At 42.9% G+C, this 18,638-nt stretch overlaps 1 protein-coding gene across 1 annotated transcript; it reads left to right on the top strand.

Moving 5' to 3' along the window:
* The first annotated feature begins 1,786 nt into the window (after positions 1–1,786).
* Positions 1,787–7,351, top strand: LOC134440259 (ganglioside GM2 activator-like). Its single transcript, XM_063190256.1, has 4 exons — positions 1,787–2,080; positions 2,229–2,381; positions 2,918–3,100; positions 6,007–7,351. The coding sequence occupies exons 1-4, from the start codon at positions 1,979–1,981 to the stop codon at positions 6,163–6,165; spliced, it is 597 nt and encodes a 198-aa protein (XP_063046326.1). The 5' UTR covers positions 1,787–1,978; the 3' UTR covers positions 6,166–7,351.
* Positions 7,352–18,638: the final 11,287 nt, after the last annotated feature.

Raw genomic sequence — 18,638 nt, 5'->3', positions numbered from 1 at the left:
GTCTTCTAACTTTCTTGCTAGTACCTGGCTCATATATTTACACCTATCACACTGTTCAAGATCCTTGAGCTTCAGGTGTTGAATTGTACTGTATGCAGTTATTATTATTATTATTATTATTATTATTATTATTATTAATAATAATAATAATAATAATAATAATAATAATAATAATAATAATAATAATAATAATAATAATAATAATAATAGTCTGCTAGAAGCCCACACGTGTAGCTGGCTTGGGAGCTTTGGTTTATTACTCCAATAAGCCTTTGAGAAAACTAGTTACTTTTTTGCATTTTTCAATTTTAAGTCACCAGGTATGATTGCACTTTTTACTTTCTGGGACATAACTGCCCTGCATCCACACCCTGGAACATTGGGCACAATCTATCACTTTAACCACTATGACTGCTCAAAAGACTACATATGGACAACACTGCTTCAGTTTCACATCTATGTTAGGCATATGACACCTTTAAAAATAAACATGTTGCTCTTGTTCATAGTCTTGCATGAGGCTCGCAACATATTTCCTGTGTAGGCTAATCATGTCCTGTCACCTCCTCATTTCTTTGACCGTTCCTTGTTTGAATTACTGGCTTTAGCACAGTCACATACCCCAAAACAATCTAGCTATGGCAATGCAGAGGGCAAGGGTTGGTAAGAGGATTTTTGCAGCCTTAAAGTACATTGCATACTTGGGATTGATAATATACAAACATTATACATATTCCTGGCCATATACAGTAGGCCTACTCTTACTTGTGGGGGTGTTAGGAAATGAGCTGCGGGACTAAGGGGCTTAGTTTTAATGAATGGCATACATGCATTCACCTAATTACCATGGCATAACTTAGTATTAAAGCCTTGTCTGTGGCTGTGCATACTCATCTGAATAGCCATAGCCTCCACTAATAATAATAATAATAATTGAATAATAATTGTATTTGTATAGCACTGTATCATACAAGGCATGTAACTCAAAGTGCTTAACAAATGGAAAAAAAACATAATTGCTAGAGGTGGATTTAAAAGGAGAGGTAGAGAGGAGAGGCAGAAATAGCAGGAAGGCAGAGGTAGAAGAGATAGATAGAGATTGTAGAGACATAGGTCAACGTAGGTTAGGACCAGGATTCTCAGAGACGTGAGGTCCATAGTGGCTGGGTCTAGCATAAGTCATAGATAGTCCCACTGAATTTGGGCGATCAGATGTGGCCCCTGGTGGCATCAGGGGTGAGGAAAAACTCCCTTTTGCTTGATTCATATTTTGTAGGGGGGAAATGCTCAATGAGTTCTGAGGGGGAAAAAACCCTGTAGCCAGGAAGAAACCTCAGGCAGGGACCAGCGGCCACCTAGGGGACCCCCCTGCCAGGGCTGGTTCTGAACAGGGACGCTGCTGCAGCTGGGACACTGCCACTGACAAGCACAATGCTGTTAATGAATCAGATTGGTGTTCATTTTCAAATCAAGTTTAAGTTTAGTCTTACAAACATGTCAGGTTAAAATTATGATTGTGGTTCATGCTGATCATGGTCATGGATTTGAAGGCATTGAGGCAGATTTGGTTAATTATACGCCTATAGGCCTACATTTGTTCATAATTATTTAGATAAGTAACTGAATATCTATTTATATAATGTGAATCACTTAAATTTTAATGCATGATTTGACAAGAATACAAATTAGAGTTTGTTTAGAATCATTCTGCAATAAAAGAGGTGACTACTAGTCCTCCCTCCTTTAGGGGTCTCCAATACGCATGATCAAAAACGCGGAAGTTGGAGCGGGCGGCACCCACACAGTTAAATAAACAGAGTTTGCAGCACCATCAGTATGTAAAGGCACGCTCGAATCTCGGATGAATTACTTCCTAATTTGGCACGGACTTGGTTAGTTTGAAAGAACGATATACTCCGTCGCTGACCGTTTGAGATTCGTTTCATTTGCAGTGCGCGTTTCTCCAACAAACACAGCCATGACGCACGGCCAGGGCATTTTGTTTTCCTTTTGCATCGCCAGCCTTTTAACGCTCTCTGCATGCACCTGGCATTCTAAACAGCGCGAGAAAACGCTTCTGGTAAGTAACAAAATTAGCTTGTCTGATAAAATAAGGATCTTACCAAAATGAAGTTTATCAGTTGCCCCCGTGTTTGCAGCTGATTGAATCGCGCTAAACGTCGACTCATCTCCGTGCTAAAAGTGAACTACTCGTATGTTTTTAACAGCTTTCCAGCTTTGCGTGGAAAAACTGCGGGGCACCTGATGACCCTGCTGTCATGAAGAGTTTATCTATACAGCCAGACCCCATCAAGATTCCAGGAAAGGTGGTGGCAAGCGCGTCTGGAAAGACAACAGTCCCCCTCGCCTCCCCCTTGTCTGTGAGTGCACTAATGTGAAAATATAGGCTCTTCATTCATACACTGTCGTGTTGGGTTTTGTCTTTTGTCTCTTTGTTTGTTTGTTTGTTTGTTTTTCATATGCATAGGCCTATACTTATAAAGGTGTGTATGTTGATCTTTTTACAGCATGTTAAATGGAGTGTCTTAGACTGACAGTTGCTCTGAGTTCAGCCTTTCAACATTTCCTGTGGTTCCTGTGTGTAACGTGTTGTTACTTGCCAGCACCCGAATAGGAGTTGTAACTCTCAACTTCATATTTGGGATTTGCAAGATAATCTGTCTTATAATTAGCTATAAGACCCACTCAAGAAACTTCTTTGTGTGGCACATTATGGGGTTAAAAAATATGTTGCAATCAGCAACTTCGCCACCGCCAGACCATATTATCCAGGCACACAACCAACAACAACATTGTAAAATAATACTGTGTAAAATTTTGTTGCAGTCAGTCGAGTTTCTTGTGACTGACCTGAGTCATGCACACTCAATGGTTTTATTTGCTTGTTTTTCCCAAGATGAATGTGTCCTTGGAGAAGGAAGTGGCTGGTTTCTGGGTCAAGATCCCATGCTTGGAGCAGCTGGGGAGTTGCCACTACCCAGACGGCTGTTCCCTGCTGGACATGCTCATCCCCCCTGGCCAGGAGTGCCCCGAGCCCCTGCACACCTACGGCATACCCTGCCACTGCCCCTTCAAGGCTGTAAGTGACCCCTTCATTCTTAGGTAGTGGCACAGTATGGTAAGAGATTCTTGTATACTGTGCCATTACCCTTTTTAAGTTATAAGCATTACAGCTGGCAGTGCCAGCAGCTCAAACGTTGTCTCCACCGATAACACTCACGGCTCTGTGTCTGCATCCTCTGAGGGTGAAAAATGAGTCTGTATTTGATGTCAATGCCTTGCCTTTCGTGTTTGTGTAAAAGAATAAGTGAGCTAAAGCAACAAATGTATAATGCTCATTATATTGCAGGGATTTTGAACAGCCCTCTCATTGCCCCTAGTACTATGACAACGAAAAACATAGTGCACACCTATCAATCCTTACATAGCAATAAATTAAAACCACCTGCTAAGAGCTATCTGCGAGAGTCTGTTGTGAGAGTATGCAGAGCCCATTAGAGTATCTTACCACTGCACTGCCCTTTCAAAGCTGCAAGTAGCCCATTTATTCTTGCATAGAGTACCGTACCACTGCCACTTCAAAACTATAAGTGGCGCATCCAATTAATTTATGCATAGCCTACCATGCATAATGACCCAGTCACTCTTGCACATACCCTGCCGCTACCCCTTCAAAACTGTAAGCTGCTTGTTCATTTTGTTCTATTCCTTTGCGGCATGAACTTGTTGACATGCTGTGGATTTTAAGTTTCTTGTAGCAAAATAGTTGGCAAGGCCATAGAAGGAAAAGTTTCAGTAGGCTACAAACGACGGGTATCTACAAGCATTGCTATCAGAATATAATTTGAATATAAAGAGTAATGATGGAAGAAATAATAGCTTACTTGTGTAATTCAAAAATGAAGTGAGGAATGAGGAATAGACTGACACAGAATATTGCACTTGAGTTGTGCACATTCCCGTGAGTATTTCACATATATCAAGCAATAATCTGCTAGCGTTATGCAAAGCTGATTCTTATGCTCACTACGAGAGGTATTTGTTAAGGAAAGCAGCCGTAGCCCATTGAACATTAATCCATTCCAAGATTTACAAGCTTTTTCCATGTACAGTATATCATGTGCACGAGGGCAAATGAGGGAAGGCAACGTGTATTTCACTGCTGCACCAAACTCCCTCTGCATGTAGTGGCACTGCACTTACTGATGGTGTGTGATATTGAAGTGGTGTTGCTCATCACACATAGACATTGTGTGCGTGCGTGCGTGCTTTAGCTTATGTCCTGCAGTCAAACCAAACAGTTTTGGAAGTTCTACTAAGATGGCGCAACACAATAAATTGCTATTAGAGGAAATATGAAGAGTTCTACAGAAATGAAGTGTGGCTTGCCACTCTCCCACCCTTAACACTCTAGTCTAGTAGAGCCAATATCTCTCGAGGTACAGGCTACCACATGAGCTATGAAGGACACAGAGGCTCTTGTGTAAGCATGATGCCTCAAGTGTGTGTGTGTGTGTGTGTGTCTGTGTCTGTGTCTGTGTGTGTGTCTGTGTGTGATTGTTTTCTCCAGATTCACATAGACAGCACTATACTATAGTTTCACATCCATGTCATTCTTGACAAAACCTGACTAGGCGAAAACACTGCGCATTGTGCACTTTGCAGTTCTATGTGGTCTGCAAACCCATTTCCTTGGTCAATCATGTGACATGCTAGGAGGGATTTGAGAATTTAAGCTCTGCTCGGACATAAGGTTTCTTGGTCCCCTGGCATGCCAATGTCAGGTTGTAGTAAGCCAGTTTTCACTGGAATGCCATGATGTATAATAGGAAGTGCTGGTTTGGAATGGCATACTGTTCCGGTCACTGCATCAGTGTTTTTCAACTGGTGGGTCAGGACTGAATAGTCACTCACAAAATGTGTAGTTGGTAATAGTCAGTTACCTGTGTAAAGAAACGTACACCACAGCGCCACAAAGGTGTGAAATGACCGCATTAAAATGTCAAATACAAAAGCAACAATGACAAAGGGTATATGTGCATTGCATACAAGGGCATAATAAATTTGACCTAAGATAATTGAACCTTATCTTAACTCACTAAGCCAAGTAGCCTCCCTCAACCTGATAAGAGGGTGATAAACAGCTGTTATCACTCCAAAGACTATATTTGTATTTGCTGATCTTGTTTTAAAGACTTATATCTTATAATTGTAATTGCATTCTGCTGGCCTCTGCTGGCAAATCTTCAGTCACATGTTGCATTTCATGTGACGCCAAACAGGTTAAACTGCATCCTGTATGTCCGTGAGTGGCATGGACAATTTTCAGTATAAAGGCCTCAAACTGACAGTCTTTGACCTTGCTTCAATTCAAAACAGAAGTTGACTGGCATCACCAGGGCTCTAAATTATTATTATTTTTGTCAGCAGACAAAATGGCTAGTATTTGTCAATCTTACTAGCCAAACACACATTCACTACTGGGTCAAAGTGACTAGTAAGTCGGTGTTCTATTAGCCAAACTGAAATTGCACCAGCACTTTGGCCGGTTAGCTGGTGTTAATTTAGAGCCCTGGACGTCACTGTAAAAGGGCTTATTGGTAGGATACAATGGCGCTAACACACCTGCCCACGACTGGACAACATTGCCCACGGGGGCAGAGGTTCGAGTCCCTCCAGCCTGTGGTCACTCTACCCCATCTCTGCCCCATACTGTAGTCTTCACTGTCTGGTCAAATAAAAGCTCTGAATGGTCCCAAAAATGTATTTTAAAATGATTAAAATCTGCTGTTTTTTCTTTTAGGGGCTCTACTCGTTTACTCCATCTGATGTCAAAATACAGAATAGGGGAATACAATGTCAAATTAAGAATTGTTTAGTCAGATTTGTTTCTTTCAGGCTTAACTCATTAACGGTATGTGTAGGGAAATACATGCTAAAGTAGAATAAAAGTAACTACAATTTCGTCTGATCTTGTGCTTCCAGGGGGACTACTCGTTGCCCCAGTCTGAGATCAAGCTGCCTGACATTGAGCTGCCCTTCTGGCTGACCAATGGCAACTACAGGGCCCAGGGGGTGGTGGCCAGCAATGGGAAGGAGATGGGCTGCCTGAAAGTGGCTCTCTCTGTCCACTCTGCCAAATGAATTTGATGCCTAGAAGTCCCTGAACAGATCCGATGGTGTTCACTTGTTCACGTCATAGTTTATTGTGTTGGGAACAGAGCAGTGAGCACAGTGACGTACACAGAGTATTCTGGTTTTAAGCGGAATGTTGTCAGTATTCGGTTTAAAATTATTTCCGGAATATTCCGTTTGCATGGGTGGAACACCGGAATGTTCTCGGGACACGGCCACATTCGGAGTGAGTAGTGAGCAAACCGAATATTGTTGTCATTCCATTTAAAATTGGAATATTCCTTGCATGTAACTTCGCTTGATGTAATTTGCATCCTACATAATATGGCTATGGAGTGAACTGGTGAATATTTTCAAACACAGGCCCCAAGTCTTGTGCTGGGACTGTGAAGGAGCCTTTATTTTGCACACGGGACCATGATTCCTCTGCACAATCATGTCCGCCATTTTCTTCACAGGTGCATGGACAACCAAATCTTTGTTTATACATGTGCTTTCATACATGTTTTTGTTTCTTTTTATGATGATGCAAACTTTTGAGTATCTCTTTCAGAGGAAATCAACTTGTGATCTTGTGGTTTGATCAGAAAAAAAGTCATTTCATTTTAAATCATTCAATTATGTTTTACATTAGATAAGATTATGATTTTAAACGGGAAGTTTAGGGGTTAGGGTAGACTTAGACTTAGTCTATTGGGGTAGATACAGTTGAAACAAGAAGTTTCCATACACAATACGAAAATGTTTTTCTCACTCTTTGGTCCAGTTGACAAAAAATATTGTCTTTTTTATACTGTGTATGTAAACTTCTGGATTTAACTGACTGTGGAGGAACTGGGATCTGCTTGCCTATGTGATGAGGGATACCTTGATCACAAATATAGTGATCATTTCAAATCGGCGAAGGTGTTTGAACCACTGTAATTTTATCTCTTTTTTTACAAAAACACAATGCACTTACTTTTATGGTTTTGTTTTTCCTTGCATTTGCATTCCTGTCATTGTGCCTCTCAGTGTGTCATATTTTGTCGATTCACACTTAAATTTCAGTGCCTACTTTAAGTGAGCACCTCAGGGATTTGGGAAGCTGCTGTATGAAGCTCGGAAATCAGTGTTTTTGTTCTCCCTTCTCCCTGAAGGGGCATTGTTGATGACGTGAAATGACAAATAAAGGTGAAAATGAATGTTAAATGTGTTTGAAATGGTGCATTTTGTCTTTTGTGTTTTTTCCTTTTCTCACATGGGTATTCCTGAGATGCTCGTTTGTGCTGTTACAGTCAACACGTTTCTTTCTCTCCCTGTCCCCTGGGACCGCTCATTTATAAGCTTTTTTATGCTGTAATTTGTTGAGATATGATCAGAGAGTGTTGAAAGCGAGATCTTGATACGCTGAACTGCCGCGTTTAGTCTCTTAGGAGTTTGTGGTGAAATACATTGTGTGTCTGTCTGTGTCCTCTCATCTGAGATAAGGATATTGTGCTAAATGAAATGAGATAAAATGTTACTGCCATGTATGTAGGCTATGTGAAGATTAGAATAGACTGCCTTTATACAAGTGCAATGATATTTAAAGCTTCACCATAAAGTGCACACATAAATAAACATAAATCCACACTATTTTACCAAAAGTATTCGCTCACCTGGCCTGACTCATATGAAATTACCTGCCATTCCATTCCTAACCCATAGGGTTCAATATTATATCGGACCACCTTTTGTAACGATTACAGCTTCAACTCATTTGGTAAGGCTGTCAACAAGGTTGAGGAGTGTCATGTTAAGAGTTTTTAGTAAGGTCACACACTGATGTGGAGAAGGCCTGCTGTCTCAGTCTCTGCTCTGTAATTCATACCAAAGGTATTCCATGGGGTTCAAGTTAGGACTCTGTGCAGGCCAGTCAAGTTCATCCATACCATACTCTGTTGTCCATTGTCTTTATGGACCTTGCTTTGTGCACTGGTTCAGAGTCCTGTAGGAAGAGGAAGGGGCCCGCTCCAAACTGTTCTCACTTGGAAGCATGGGATTGCCCAAAATGTTTTGGTATCCTGAAGCATTCAAATTTCCTTTCACTGGAACTATGGGGCCAAGCCCAACTTCTGAAAAACAACCCGGCATCATAATTCCTCCTCCACCAAATTTCACACTCGGCACACTGCAGTCCAAAATGTACCATTCTCCAGACAACCTCCAAGCCCAGACTCGTCCATCATATTACCAGATGGAAAGGCTGGATTCATCACTCTCCACTGTTCTAGAGTCCAGTGGTGGTGTGTTTTACACCACTCTGTCCGGCGCTTCGCATTGTACTTGGTGATATAGTATGGAATGTGTATAGAAGCACCCGCCTCAAATCGTGTCCCTTGAGGTGTTCTCCGTTCTCACTTCCTTCCCCTATCCCAACAGCAATACAGTAGAGTAGACTGTGGTGATGATTAGGCATTCATGGTGTTGTTCTTATGAGACGGAAGAGTTGTCTGTTATAACTCTACATTGAAAAAAAAACTACATTGCACAGCTTACTATTTTGAATTATGGACTGCTGTCTGAATGTTCATTCTTGTAGCCCTCTGATGAATAGTATTAATGGATTTAAATCATTAAGCTACACACAAATACTAATATGCACTACTACTTGTACTAGTACCAATAGTAATATAGATAGCATTTTTAAATAGAGAATTAAGTGCAGATGCAAGCATTCAGTAATCTCGACATTCTTTTTCTGACCTTTCCATTTTCTCACAGTCTTTTTTTATGGGTTCCAGTTTCCACATTTTCATTTAACACCCTTGGTGCTTAGGAAAAGTAGGCCTACTCCTGAAAATGTGGCGAAATTGCAGAGCGGGCATTGCTATTGGCTTGGATCTGCAACAATCGGCTCCAATAAAAGCTAAACATTTTTAGAATAACAGACCAAAGGTAAAAATGTGATTTGGCTTAATGATTATGAACTTACACTTTTCCCCCCTTCACAAAAAGGTTAATCCAGTCTTGCAATTACAGCTGCTGTGCCAGAAAGTGGTATGGAAGCTCACTTTTGTTAGTGACAGCATTTGTGCACTTGGTGGCGCCACTTCCCTGTATGTCTCGATGTACCGGCACCTCTGCTGATACCTCTGAACCGAATAACGATGAGCAAACTGAAGTGGTTATGGTTATGATTAATCAAATCTCTATCAGTTTGATATTGTGAAAACTGTTGATAAATATAGTGGCTAAAAATAATACACGGCAAAGTACATATTTTATTTCAAGGTTGCTCAGTTCTGTTGGAAACCATTCAGTTATTACTGCCAATTATTAAGCCTTTAATATCCTATTTATGAAAGTTGAAGATTATATGTGGTGTTAAACAGATTAATCCATCATAATGTTATTAAATAGTCATATTAATCAGCATTTGTTTTCCACCAGACATTTCAGCCAACCCCATTTCAATTCCAGGTGGCCCCATGGGGTCCTGACCCCAGTGTTGACAAACACTGATTTACCCTTATTACACACGATCTTCCAGTCCATTGAAAAGCTTCCAATTGGGATAACGGGATAACTCATATTGTGCTGTAGAAAGAATAGAGGTGGTTGAGTTTGTCGTTAAATTGCTTACCCAAATCTACCCCCCCATCTCTCTCTCTCTCTCTCTCTCTCTCTCTCTCTCTCTCTCTCTCGCTCTCTCTCTCTCTCTCTCTCTCTCTCTCTCTCTCTCTCTCTCTCTCTCTTTCTCTCTCTCTCTCTCTCTCTCTCTCTCTCTCTCTCTCTCTCTCTCCCCCCTGTGTTCCCCCTCTGCAGTGTGTGTGTGTGTGTGTGTGTTTTTAAAAAAAAAAATGTTTTACTTTTCTGAAAATAGGGGCCCATGACGGTGCAGGGCCCACCGGGAAATGCCTGCTATGCCAGATGGCCGGTCCAGCAGTGTGTGTGTGTGTGTGTGTGAGAAAGAGAGAGAGAGAGAGAGAGAGAGAGAGAGAGAGAGAGAGAGAGAGAGAGAGAGAGAGAGAGAGAGAGAGAGAGAGAGAGAGAGAGACAGAGACAGAGACAGAGACAGAGACAGAGACAGAGAGAGACTTCATAACATGCGGCAGGCACGTTTCATTCCTGATTTCTCAGGCTTTCCTCAATCCTCCATGGGTGTCTACCTCCCGCCTTATGAATCCCCAAGTAGACAACTCTCCATGCACTCACAAGCTATGGGCGGCTGACAGCTTTGGTCAGGCCCGGAGACAAGTCAATTGAAAGGCCATCCTACTCAATCTATACAATGTTATGAGGACCTCTAATAAAGTTTTTTTCTAACTAACTTAACCACAACAGGTCTGATAAATACAGTAATGATGGCAAAGCTTATTCTTTAATCTCAGACAGTGGGCTATTCATCAGGAGTAGAAATGTGGCATGGTGTTGACAGGTAGCCTGCGCCAACTTTTTTAGCCAAAGGGTAAGGCAACCCACTCTCAGCTCTATGTGGTAGGTATCGCAAAGTGAGCATGTCCCTTGTGTAACATTGCTACCATTGTTTTCCTTCTCCCATCTGTTTGCCTGAGTATGTCCGACCTTTTAACTCTGACTGTGGAGGGTGTGAGTTTTTGTGTTGGTATGTGTGGACGTTCAAAGGGTGTCAGGGAGTCAGAGTGTCTGTCAGGACTGGACTGGCACCAAAAGAAGACGTAGGCATGTTTGAGTTAGCCAGGCTGCGCCCTCCTAGTGATGCAACACCTTCGGCGGCGTTGCTTCAAATCGAATCGCGATTGCAAGTCTATGATAATCAGGCAATGTTTGAGTGGCCCCTTCTAAATTGTGAGCCAATAGCTCACAATCCAATGGCATTGACCCCTGAGAAGCGTTGGCCCTGTATGCCAGATTACAGTCACGGCCTGGTGTCTCCATGAGTGTCTAGGTGAAGAGTTGGGTGAGGAGGTACACAAGGATGTGTGTTGTGAAGAAAGGGTAAGAATGTGTATGTGTGTGAAAGCGTCTGTGAGTACACGCGTGTGTGCGTGCGTGCGTGCGCGCGCGCGTGCGCGCGTGTGCGTGTGCGTGCGCGTGTGCGCCAGCCAGCCAGCCAGCCAGCCAGCCAGCCACACATAGTGCCATGTGTGTTTGTGTGTGTGAGTTCATGGTTGGTCAGAGGCCAATGGAAAGAATGTTATCTCACAGCCGACTGTGAAGTTGAACTGGGCCCTTACTCTCTTTTTTAGAGAGAGAGAGAGATAGAGAGAGAGAGAGAGAGAGAGAGAGAGAGAGAGAGAGAGAGAGAGAGAGAGAGAGAGAGCACATCCATGCCCTGTTCTCCACATGAGCCTACTTTAGAGCGCTTCATTGCCCCCCTTATAGAAAACCTGCTGTAATGCTGTTTTTTCTGTTTTTTTTGCAGTATTGCAGTTAAATTCCATCCCAAATAATGTGTAATGCAATATTTGTTTTGGTATTTTCTCAATTTTGCGGTGTGTGCAATATTTTCATGTTCATACTGCATACACTGCATAGAACTGCAGTAATTATGCAGTTACACTAGTACACTCAGTACAACATGTTTTTTCCCCATACATCAACCATAGCACCCAGTGTTTTGACCTCACTGAAGAACATCTGACACTTTAAATGTACAAGTGAACCTCAACAACGTACTAAGTACTAAGCACAACCAAGACATACAGGAATCTTAGCGTCTTTTTCTAAGGCCAATTGCAATTTCCCCTTACTGACTGACTTACTTAAACGTGCAGCTTTAATGTTAACAGAGTGTTGCTCTCTCAAGGGAGGTCTTTGACAAGCCAGGCAGCCACATCTGCAAAACTGTTTTAATGAAAAAAAGCTGTGGTTGGCGTTAATTAATCTCTGTGCATTTTTTCCGTTCCCCTCGAACCCAGAAGCACAAAAGCCAATCTCCTCCTCCCTAATCAGCTTGAGAGAGAGAGAGAGAGAGAGAGAGAGAGAGAGAGAGAGAGAGAGAGAGAGAGAGAGAGAGAGAGAGAGAGAGAGAGATTCAGCACTCCCGATGGAATCATGTCACAATTTATACTACTCTTTATAACTGGAAATACTATACATTATATGTAATGCTCACTGTAAATTTTGTAAGTGTCAATCAACTCTTAGAGGGTGGAATTTAACGTTCTAAATTACTCCTCTCCAAGTGTTGAGGCAAAAAAAGTTTGGCGATTCCTATTCACGAGTCTTTGAAGTTTGATGTATGATGAAACATGTTGACAAAGATGAGCTATGCACAATTTTATGGACAGCATATTTGTAAATGAAAAACATCCATATTAATATTCATTTTTCCATATTGGAAAATGTGTGCTGTCTCCTGATGGTGCGGAACTATGTTTGGATAGTTTTGTCTAGACACAATTCGCTCCAAGGATAACAATACAAAATAGACATATTCTGCACCTTGGAGTTGTGCTCTTTTGGGCAGCATCTTGTATGAATTGTGCTATGCTAATAAAGCAATACTAATACAGCCATCATCATTAACAAAATTATGATCATGAATCACAACCATCTCATAATCATAACTACTTGATTGGCAATCATCCCCAGCCAGTAAAAACGTCCAGAGCTCCACTGCATGTTGTACCATATTTAGGGGCTTCCCTACATTACCCATGACATCACTGGTGGGTGGCATTCATTCCCTTGATAATCCATGTCTTTAGCGAAAGCCAACAGTTTTATGGGATTGGTGCACTGTTTTCGCTGTAGATAGCAGTGCAAGGCCTGATTTATCTGGTGAGCTTGTCACTTTATTATGGCTTCCATAGAGCCCTAGGGCCTGGCGGGGGAAACTGACACTGCACAGCTGCCAGGACAGCGAGCTCGTGGAAACTTTCTCTGTCCACACACACGCATGCACGCACGCACGCACGCACGCACACACACACACACACACACACACACACACACAGATATAGAGACACTCGTGCGCAAACACACACACACACATGCATGCACGCTCTCACTCCTTTCTCTCTCTCTCTCTCTCTCTGTTTTTGTCTTTGTCTTTCTCTCTCTCTCTCTCTCTCTCTCTCTCTCTCTCTCTCTCTCTCTCTCTCTCTCTCTCTCTCTCTCTCTCTCTCTCTCTCTCTCTCCATTATTATCTGCCTCACACACTAACACACACATTATCTAGCTTTTTTCTGTATCACACACACACACACACACACACACACACACACACACACACACACACACACACACACACACACACACACACACACACACACACACACACACACACACACACACACACACACACACACACACACAGACCACATTGCTACATCTTTATGTTAGATTACAACCACCCTATACATAGTGAGGATTATCTGTCTCTCTCTCTCTCTTTTTTTTTCAAAAATTGACCGTGTGTGGAATGCCTCCCTTGACCCTTCTGTTGGGGTGGCGTCCGTGTTAGTGCCTAATATAAATGCAACCCGAGATGCCCTGACTGACCAATATAGCGTCTCGATCTTTCATACCGCCACACTCCAGCGACACCCAAATCATCCTCAGCGTCAACTGTTATACAGTTTCAGATGACATCCCCCCTCACCACCACCGCCACCACCACCACCACCCCTGACAACACTGTAATCCCTCTGTGATGTGGCAGATATTTAATATGAAAAGTCACAACTGATCATTTCTAGAAATGGGTATAGGGGGAATCCCTGTTGCTTGGCTTTCACCTAAGTTTGACCCCCTTATGCACACACACGCACACCCTGGGCCAGACAAGAAGAAAGCCCCCCTTCAATGGGTGTTGCGAGTGTACAGAAAATGTCAGGGCTTTAGGCCAGATGATAGAGATCCTGTTGTTGGGGGGCTTTAGGGTTCATTGTACCTCGCGAAAATGGGAAAATACAGTTATAAGTGTGATATTAACATGTGAGGAAGAAACATATAGATCCTTGGGCTTCAGGGCCCCCTTGACTCTTGGGCCCCTGGGCCAGGGCCGGGTGGAGTGTGCAGTATATGTCCTTGCCTCCCTCCTACATACCCTTAAACAAAATGATACTGTGACAGATGTTTAATATTTCATATGACAAGTATCAATTGGTAATTGCTTCCAGTGTTATAATCCCACTTTGGCTGTCACCTGAGTTTGACTGGCATATGACGTGCATAAGTCCCCCCCCACACACACACACACATACACACATACTTGTGAAAGTGAATCCCTTCTGCTGTGCGTCAGATATGAAAACGATCAATGGATTATTGCCTGCTCTTCTATACTGTGCACAGGTATACTGTAAAATTTGTAGTGTTAATTTAACACCTGAGTAGTCCAAAGTTACTATGAATGCTAAATTCAATCTTCTAAGGGTTACATTTACATGGCCAGATTTACTGTGTAGGGAGATTCCCCCGTTTGCATTTCTACCTGAGTTTGAGTGGCACAGCTATGATGTCATCCTGTATGTAGTTGGCCTGATAAAGATCTGTTATCGAGGGGCCAAGAACAAACAGAGGTGGATTACACAGCCTGTTATCTTGCACGCAGCGGACCGGCCCCCACAGCTTACATTCTCAGCTTGCATCTCGGCATATTAGTCAGCATGCCGTGCAGCAATGGTTGGCATACTCGATGACAGATTAATGTCCTGCTGGTTTGGTTTCCCACCGGCGGAGCTCAAATGCTGAAACGATTTGTTCAACATTCGCTCTGTGTCCTGAATGTACAGTACATTTTCTTTGGGCAAAAGAGTACAAGGTACGGAGAAGGTCTATGGTGCCACATCTGAAATAGACTCCTGAGCCCAAAGGCTGAAATGCCTTACGTGGGGCTCTCTCTCCAGTATGCATTGTTTTAGGCAAGAAAAAGCAGAATAGTGTGTGTGGTGTGTTACATCTAACAAAGACACTGGAGTCCAAATGTGGAAATGCTTCCTTGGTTCTCTCTCTCTCTCCACTGTACATTTTTAGGCAAGAGAACAAGGTGTGCAGAAGGTTCTATGGTGCCACATCTAAGAAGGACACCAGAGCCCAATCCAAAAAACAGGGATACTTGTGGAAAAGCAATCGTGCAGTATGGTCATTGTGGAACATAAACTGTATATGCAAATAGCAACTTAATACGCTCTTCCGAATTCGCCCTAGTGACTCAGCCTCCCTTCACCCCCCTATTACGACTGCCGTACAAGTATACAAGACAAGCCACTTAGGGAAGGAGACAGAGGCAAGTTGTCTCTTCCAACTTGGAGGATTTATTGTCTGTCTACTTAACTGACTAAACTGGGTAGTAGGACGGGATCAGCTAATAATAATAAGTTAAACACTCCAACAAAAAAAACACTTGTGCATTACACCAGTCATGGGTAAGAGGTTAGTTAGATAGGGCATCAGACTTGTAGCCCAAAGGTTGTCGGTTCAACTCCCTCCCCAGGTTGGTGGGGGGAGTAATTACCCAGTGCTCTCCCCCATCCTCCTCCATGACTGAGGTACCCTGAGCATGGTACTGTCCCGCCGCACTTCTCACTTGCGGTGCCATTGGGGGCTGCCCCCTTGCATGGGTGAAGCCTAAATTTAGTTGTGTGCAGTGTGCTGGGGAGTGCTGTGTCACAATGACAATGGGAGTTGGAGTTGCCCAGGTGGGCTTTCACCACAGTATACACTATCTCTGTTAGTTCTCCTCAACCAAGTGCATATTCTGTCCCCACTGGTCAATCATCATCGGTTCTTCATCTTAGACCTTTAGGCCTATGACATTTTGGTCGTTGAATGTTCCGCCATTCATTTTAATGTAATCTGACGATGAATGATACTCGATATAACATGCTGTTAATAGAAGGTCTGTGACCTACAGATGGCCTGAAATATCGCAGATGGTCACTCAGGTCACTCAGATCACTCACACCTCACTCAAATTCACTATGAGGCTTTTCCATATAGTAAGATCATGTGCTGAAGATTATGAGCATTGCATCCACAACAAAAATGGATGAAAGTCAATGCCAAAGCATCAATTATGATGCCTTCATGGCCATCTTGAAAGTCGGCCATCTTGAAAGTGGTTGGTCTCCAAAGGTTAATGAGTTCATGTATCTTGTATTAGCCCAACATGTTGTTGAAATCTGGCCACCTGTTCAAAAGTGATTGCATAAACGAAAACCCCTAATAGACAGACAGACAGAGAAACAGACTCACCGGCCTTTGCACTTTTGGGAATGAATAAGAGACAAGTCAAAGGGGTGTCGTGCCAGTGACTCCAGTCCTAATGGGAGCGTTGGTTCCCAAGCACTGAGGAAGGTCTGGTGACCGAAAAAGTTTTACACATGTGGGTAGCACTTTTATCACTTGTATATATGTAAAGCGATAAAGAATTTATTGCAACAGCTATCGGTGCGCGAGTTCCGCTCCTTGCTGCTGTGTCATAATGAATGAAAAGCAATTTTGGGGGGATTTTTATTTCTTTGGTCAAATGCTAGGAGAGCACACGATAGTGTTCAATCATTTGTCAAATGGTTCTGCCATATTCTGATCTCAGTGGCATTCCATTTTCACAATCTCAATTCCTTTATCTCCCTGCATGCTTCCTTCTCTCCTTCTCTTTACCCACCTCTGTTTTTTTCTCCCATTCTCCCAATATCTTCATCCTCCTCCTCCTCCTCCTCCTCCTCCTCCTGCCAATGGCTCCATTCTTTTTTAGTTATCTTACCTCCAACCCTATGACCACTTGTACTAATTGCTTCAAGAAGCTAAGAGGAATGAGGCCAGATGAAAGAGGAACAATGACTGATAATCAAGGAAGCACCAGAGAATCATTACAGGAAGTATTTGGAAACCCTTGCACCACCCACAAATGACGTAAAATGTGTTTTTTTAATCCAGGACAAAAGGGACTTCTCAATTCTCTGCATTCTTGAATCTTCTGTCCTCAAGTCATATTTTCCTTCACAGTCGTAGGGGACTACGTGCAAGGATAGAATGAGGGAAAAGAATAGAGATTAGAGACATTCTCATCTCTTCCTCATCTATCTCATACATAATTGCTCTGATGATTTGGATAGTTCAACATTTGATGTTGATTTGTAAATCAGGTACGTGTGACTTAATGAATGACCATAGGTTGCTGTTGTAGTTTTCTATTACTATATTCTATGTCTACTTCTGTAATGTTCTGAAGAAACGACCCCATCCTATTTTCCTCTCTCTCTACCTTATGTTTTTGGAGGACATCAGAGGAAGTTCCAAAATGTGTCATCATCCGCACTTGGAGAACACAGTCACACCTAGTGACCAATAAACAGACACACACACACACACACACACACACACACACACACACACACACACACACACACACACACACACACACACACACACACACACACACACACACACACATACACACACACAATCTTTCCTCCTTTGTATCTCCCTCATCCTCTCATCCTCTCTCTGTCTCCCTTGTCCTCTATTCTCTCTCTCTCTCTCTCTCTGTCTCTGTCTCTGTCTCTCTCTCTTTCTCCTCTCTCTCTATCTCTCTCTCTCTCTCTCTCTCTATCTCTCACTCTCTCTCTCTCACGCGCTCACACACCATCCTGTGGCCTGCTGTTGCCACCCTCGATAACAGCTGGCTCTGGGCCAGATCACATTCTCCTCGGTGGCAAGATGCGTGGCCCTGTGCTGTAAATGTGGGACGGCTCCGTTCTATATCTGTGCTTCCATCTGTGGCAGTCGAGAGGTGGAGCGGGGTGCAAACGACTCCAAGGTCATGGGTTCAACATCCAAGACAACAGGATTATACCATTGTATAAAATAGCAGACTTTAAGCTTACATGTCAAGTGAGGCCCATCGAAAAGGTCAGCACACTTACTAAGTCTGACTTTACACAACATAGACAATGAGCAATTATTTCTTTGAGCAGGCAAATTTCAAGCAAATGTCACTCGTGCGGTTCAAAGCGAATTACTTAATGCTATCTACAATGATGACATTTTAAAGGGGCTGCCCCCCACTATCACTGTGATAGCCTACTAGCACCATCCCAGTGCTAGGCCTATTCCTGGCTCTGCTTTAGCATGACTCTGCTGGATGCTACATGTGAAGGAGGGCAAGGACATACATGATCAACCATTGTGACAGGCTTTTTAAAAGCTTGTCCCCCCAGGGTAGGCTAAAAGACCAACTAGGCCAGCTACAGCGTCTGGAAGTATAAAGCCAGCCTACTTATAAGTCCATTACCTTAGAGGGGAAGCATATGCCATTCCACACACCATCCAGCCAGTGGACAACTGAGGAACAGCTGGTAACCTGTCAAGTCTTGTCAAGTCTAAACTGCAGCCCACCACCTCAGCCTGTGATCCTAAACCAGTCTTTCCCAACCAGGGGTACGTGTACCACTAGGGGTACACAAGCACACTGCAGGGGGTACTTGGAAAAATGTTATTATTATCACAAATGTATGAGCAGTCACATCAGGACAGAGAAAGTGATATAGAACATGAATTAGGGGGTACAACTAGGCTTAGGGGGT

The sequence above is a fragment of the Engraulis encrasicolus genome, chromosome 23 (assembly GCF_034702125.1).
Source record: "Engraulis encrasicolus isolate BLACKSEA-1 chromosome 23, IST_EnEncr_1.0, whole genome shotgun sequence".
NCBI lineage: Eukaryota > Metazoa > Chordata > Actinopteri > Clupeiformes > Engraulidae > Engraulis > Engraulis encrasicolus.
The sequence above is the reverse complement of the archived record's forward strand: the minus strand, read 5'-3'. Positions and strand labels throughout refer to the sequence as shown.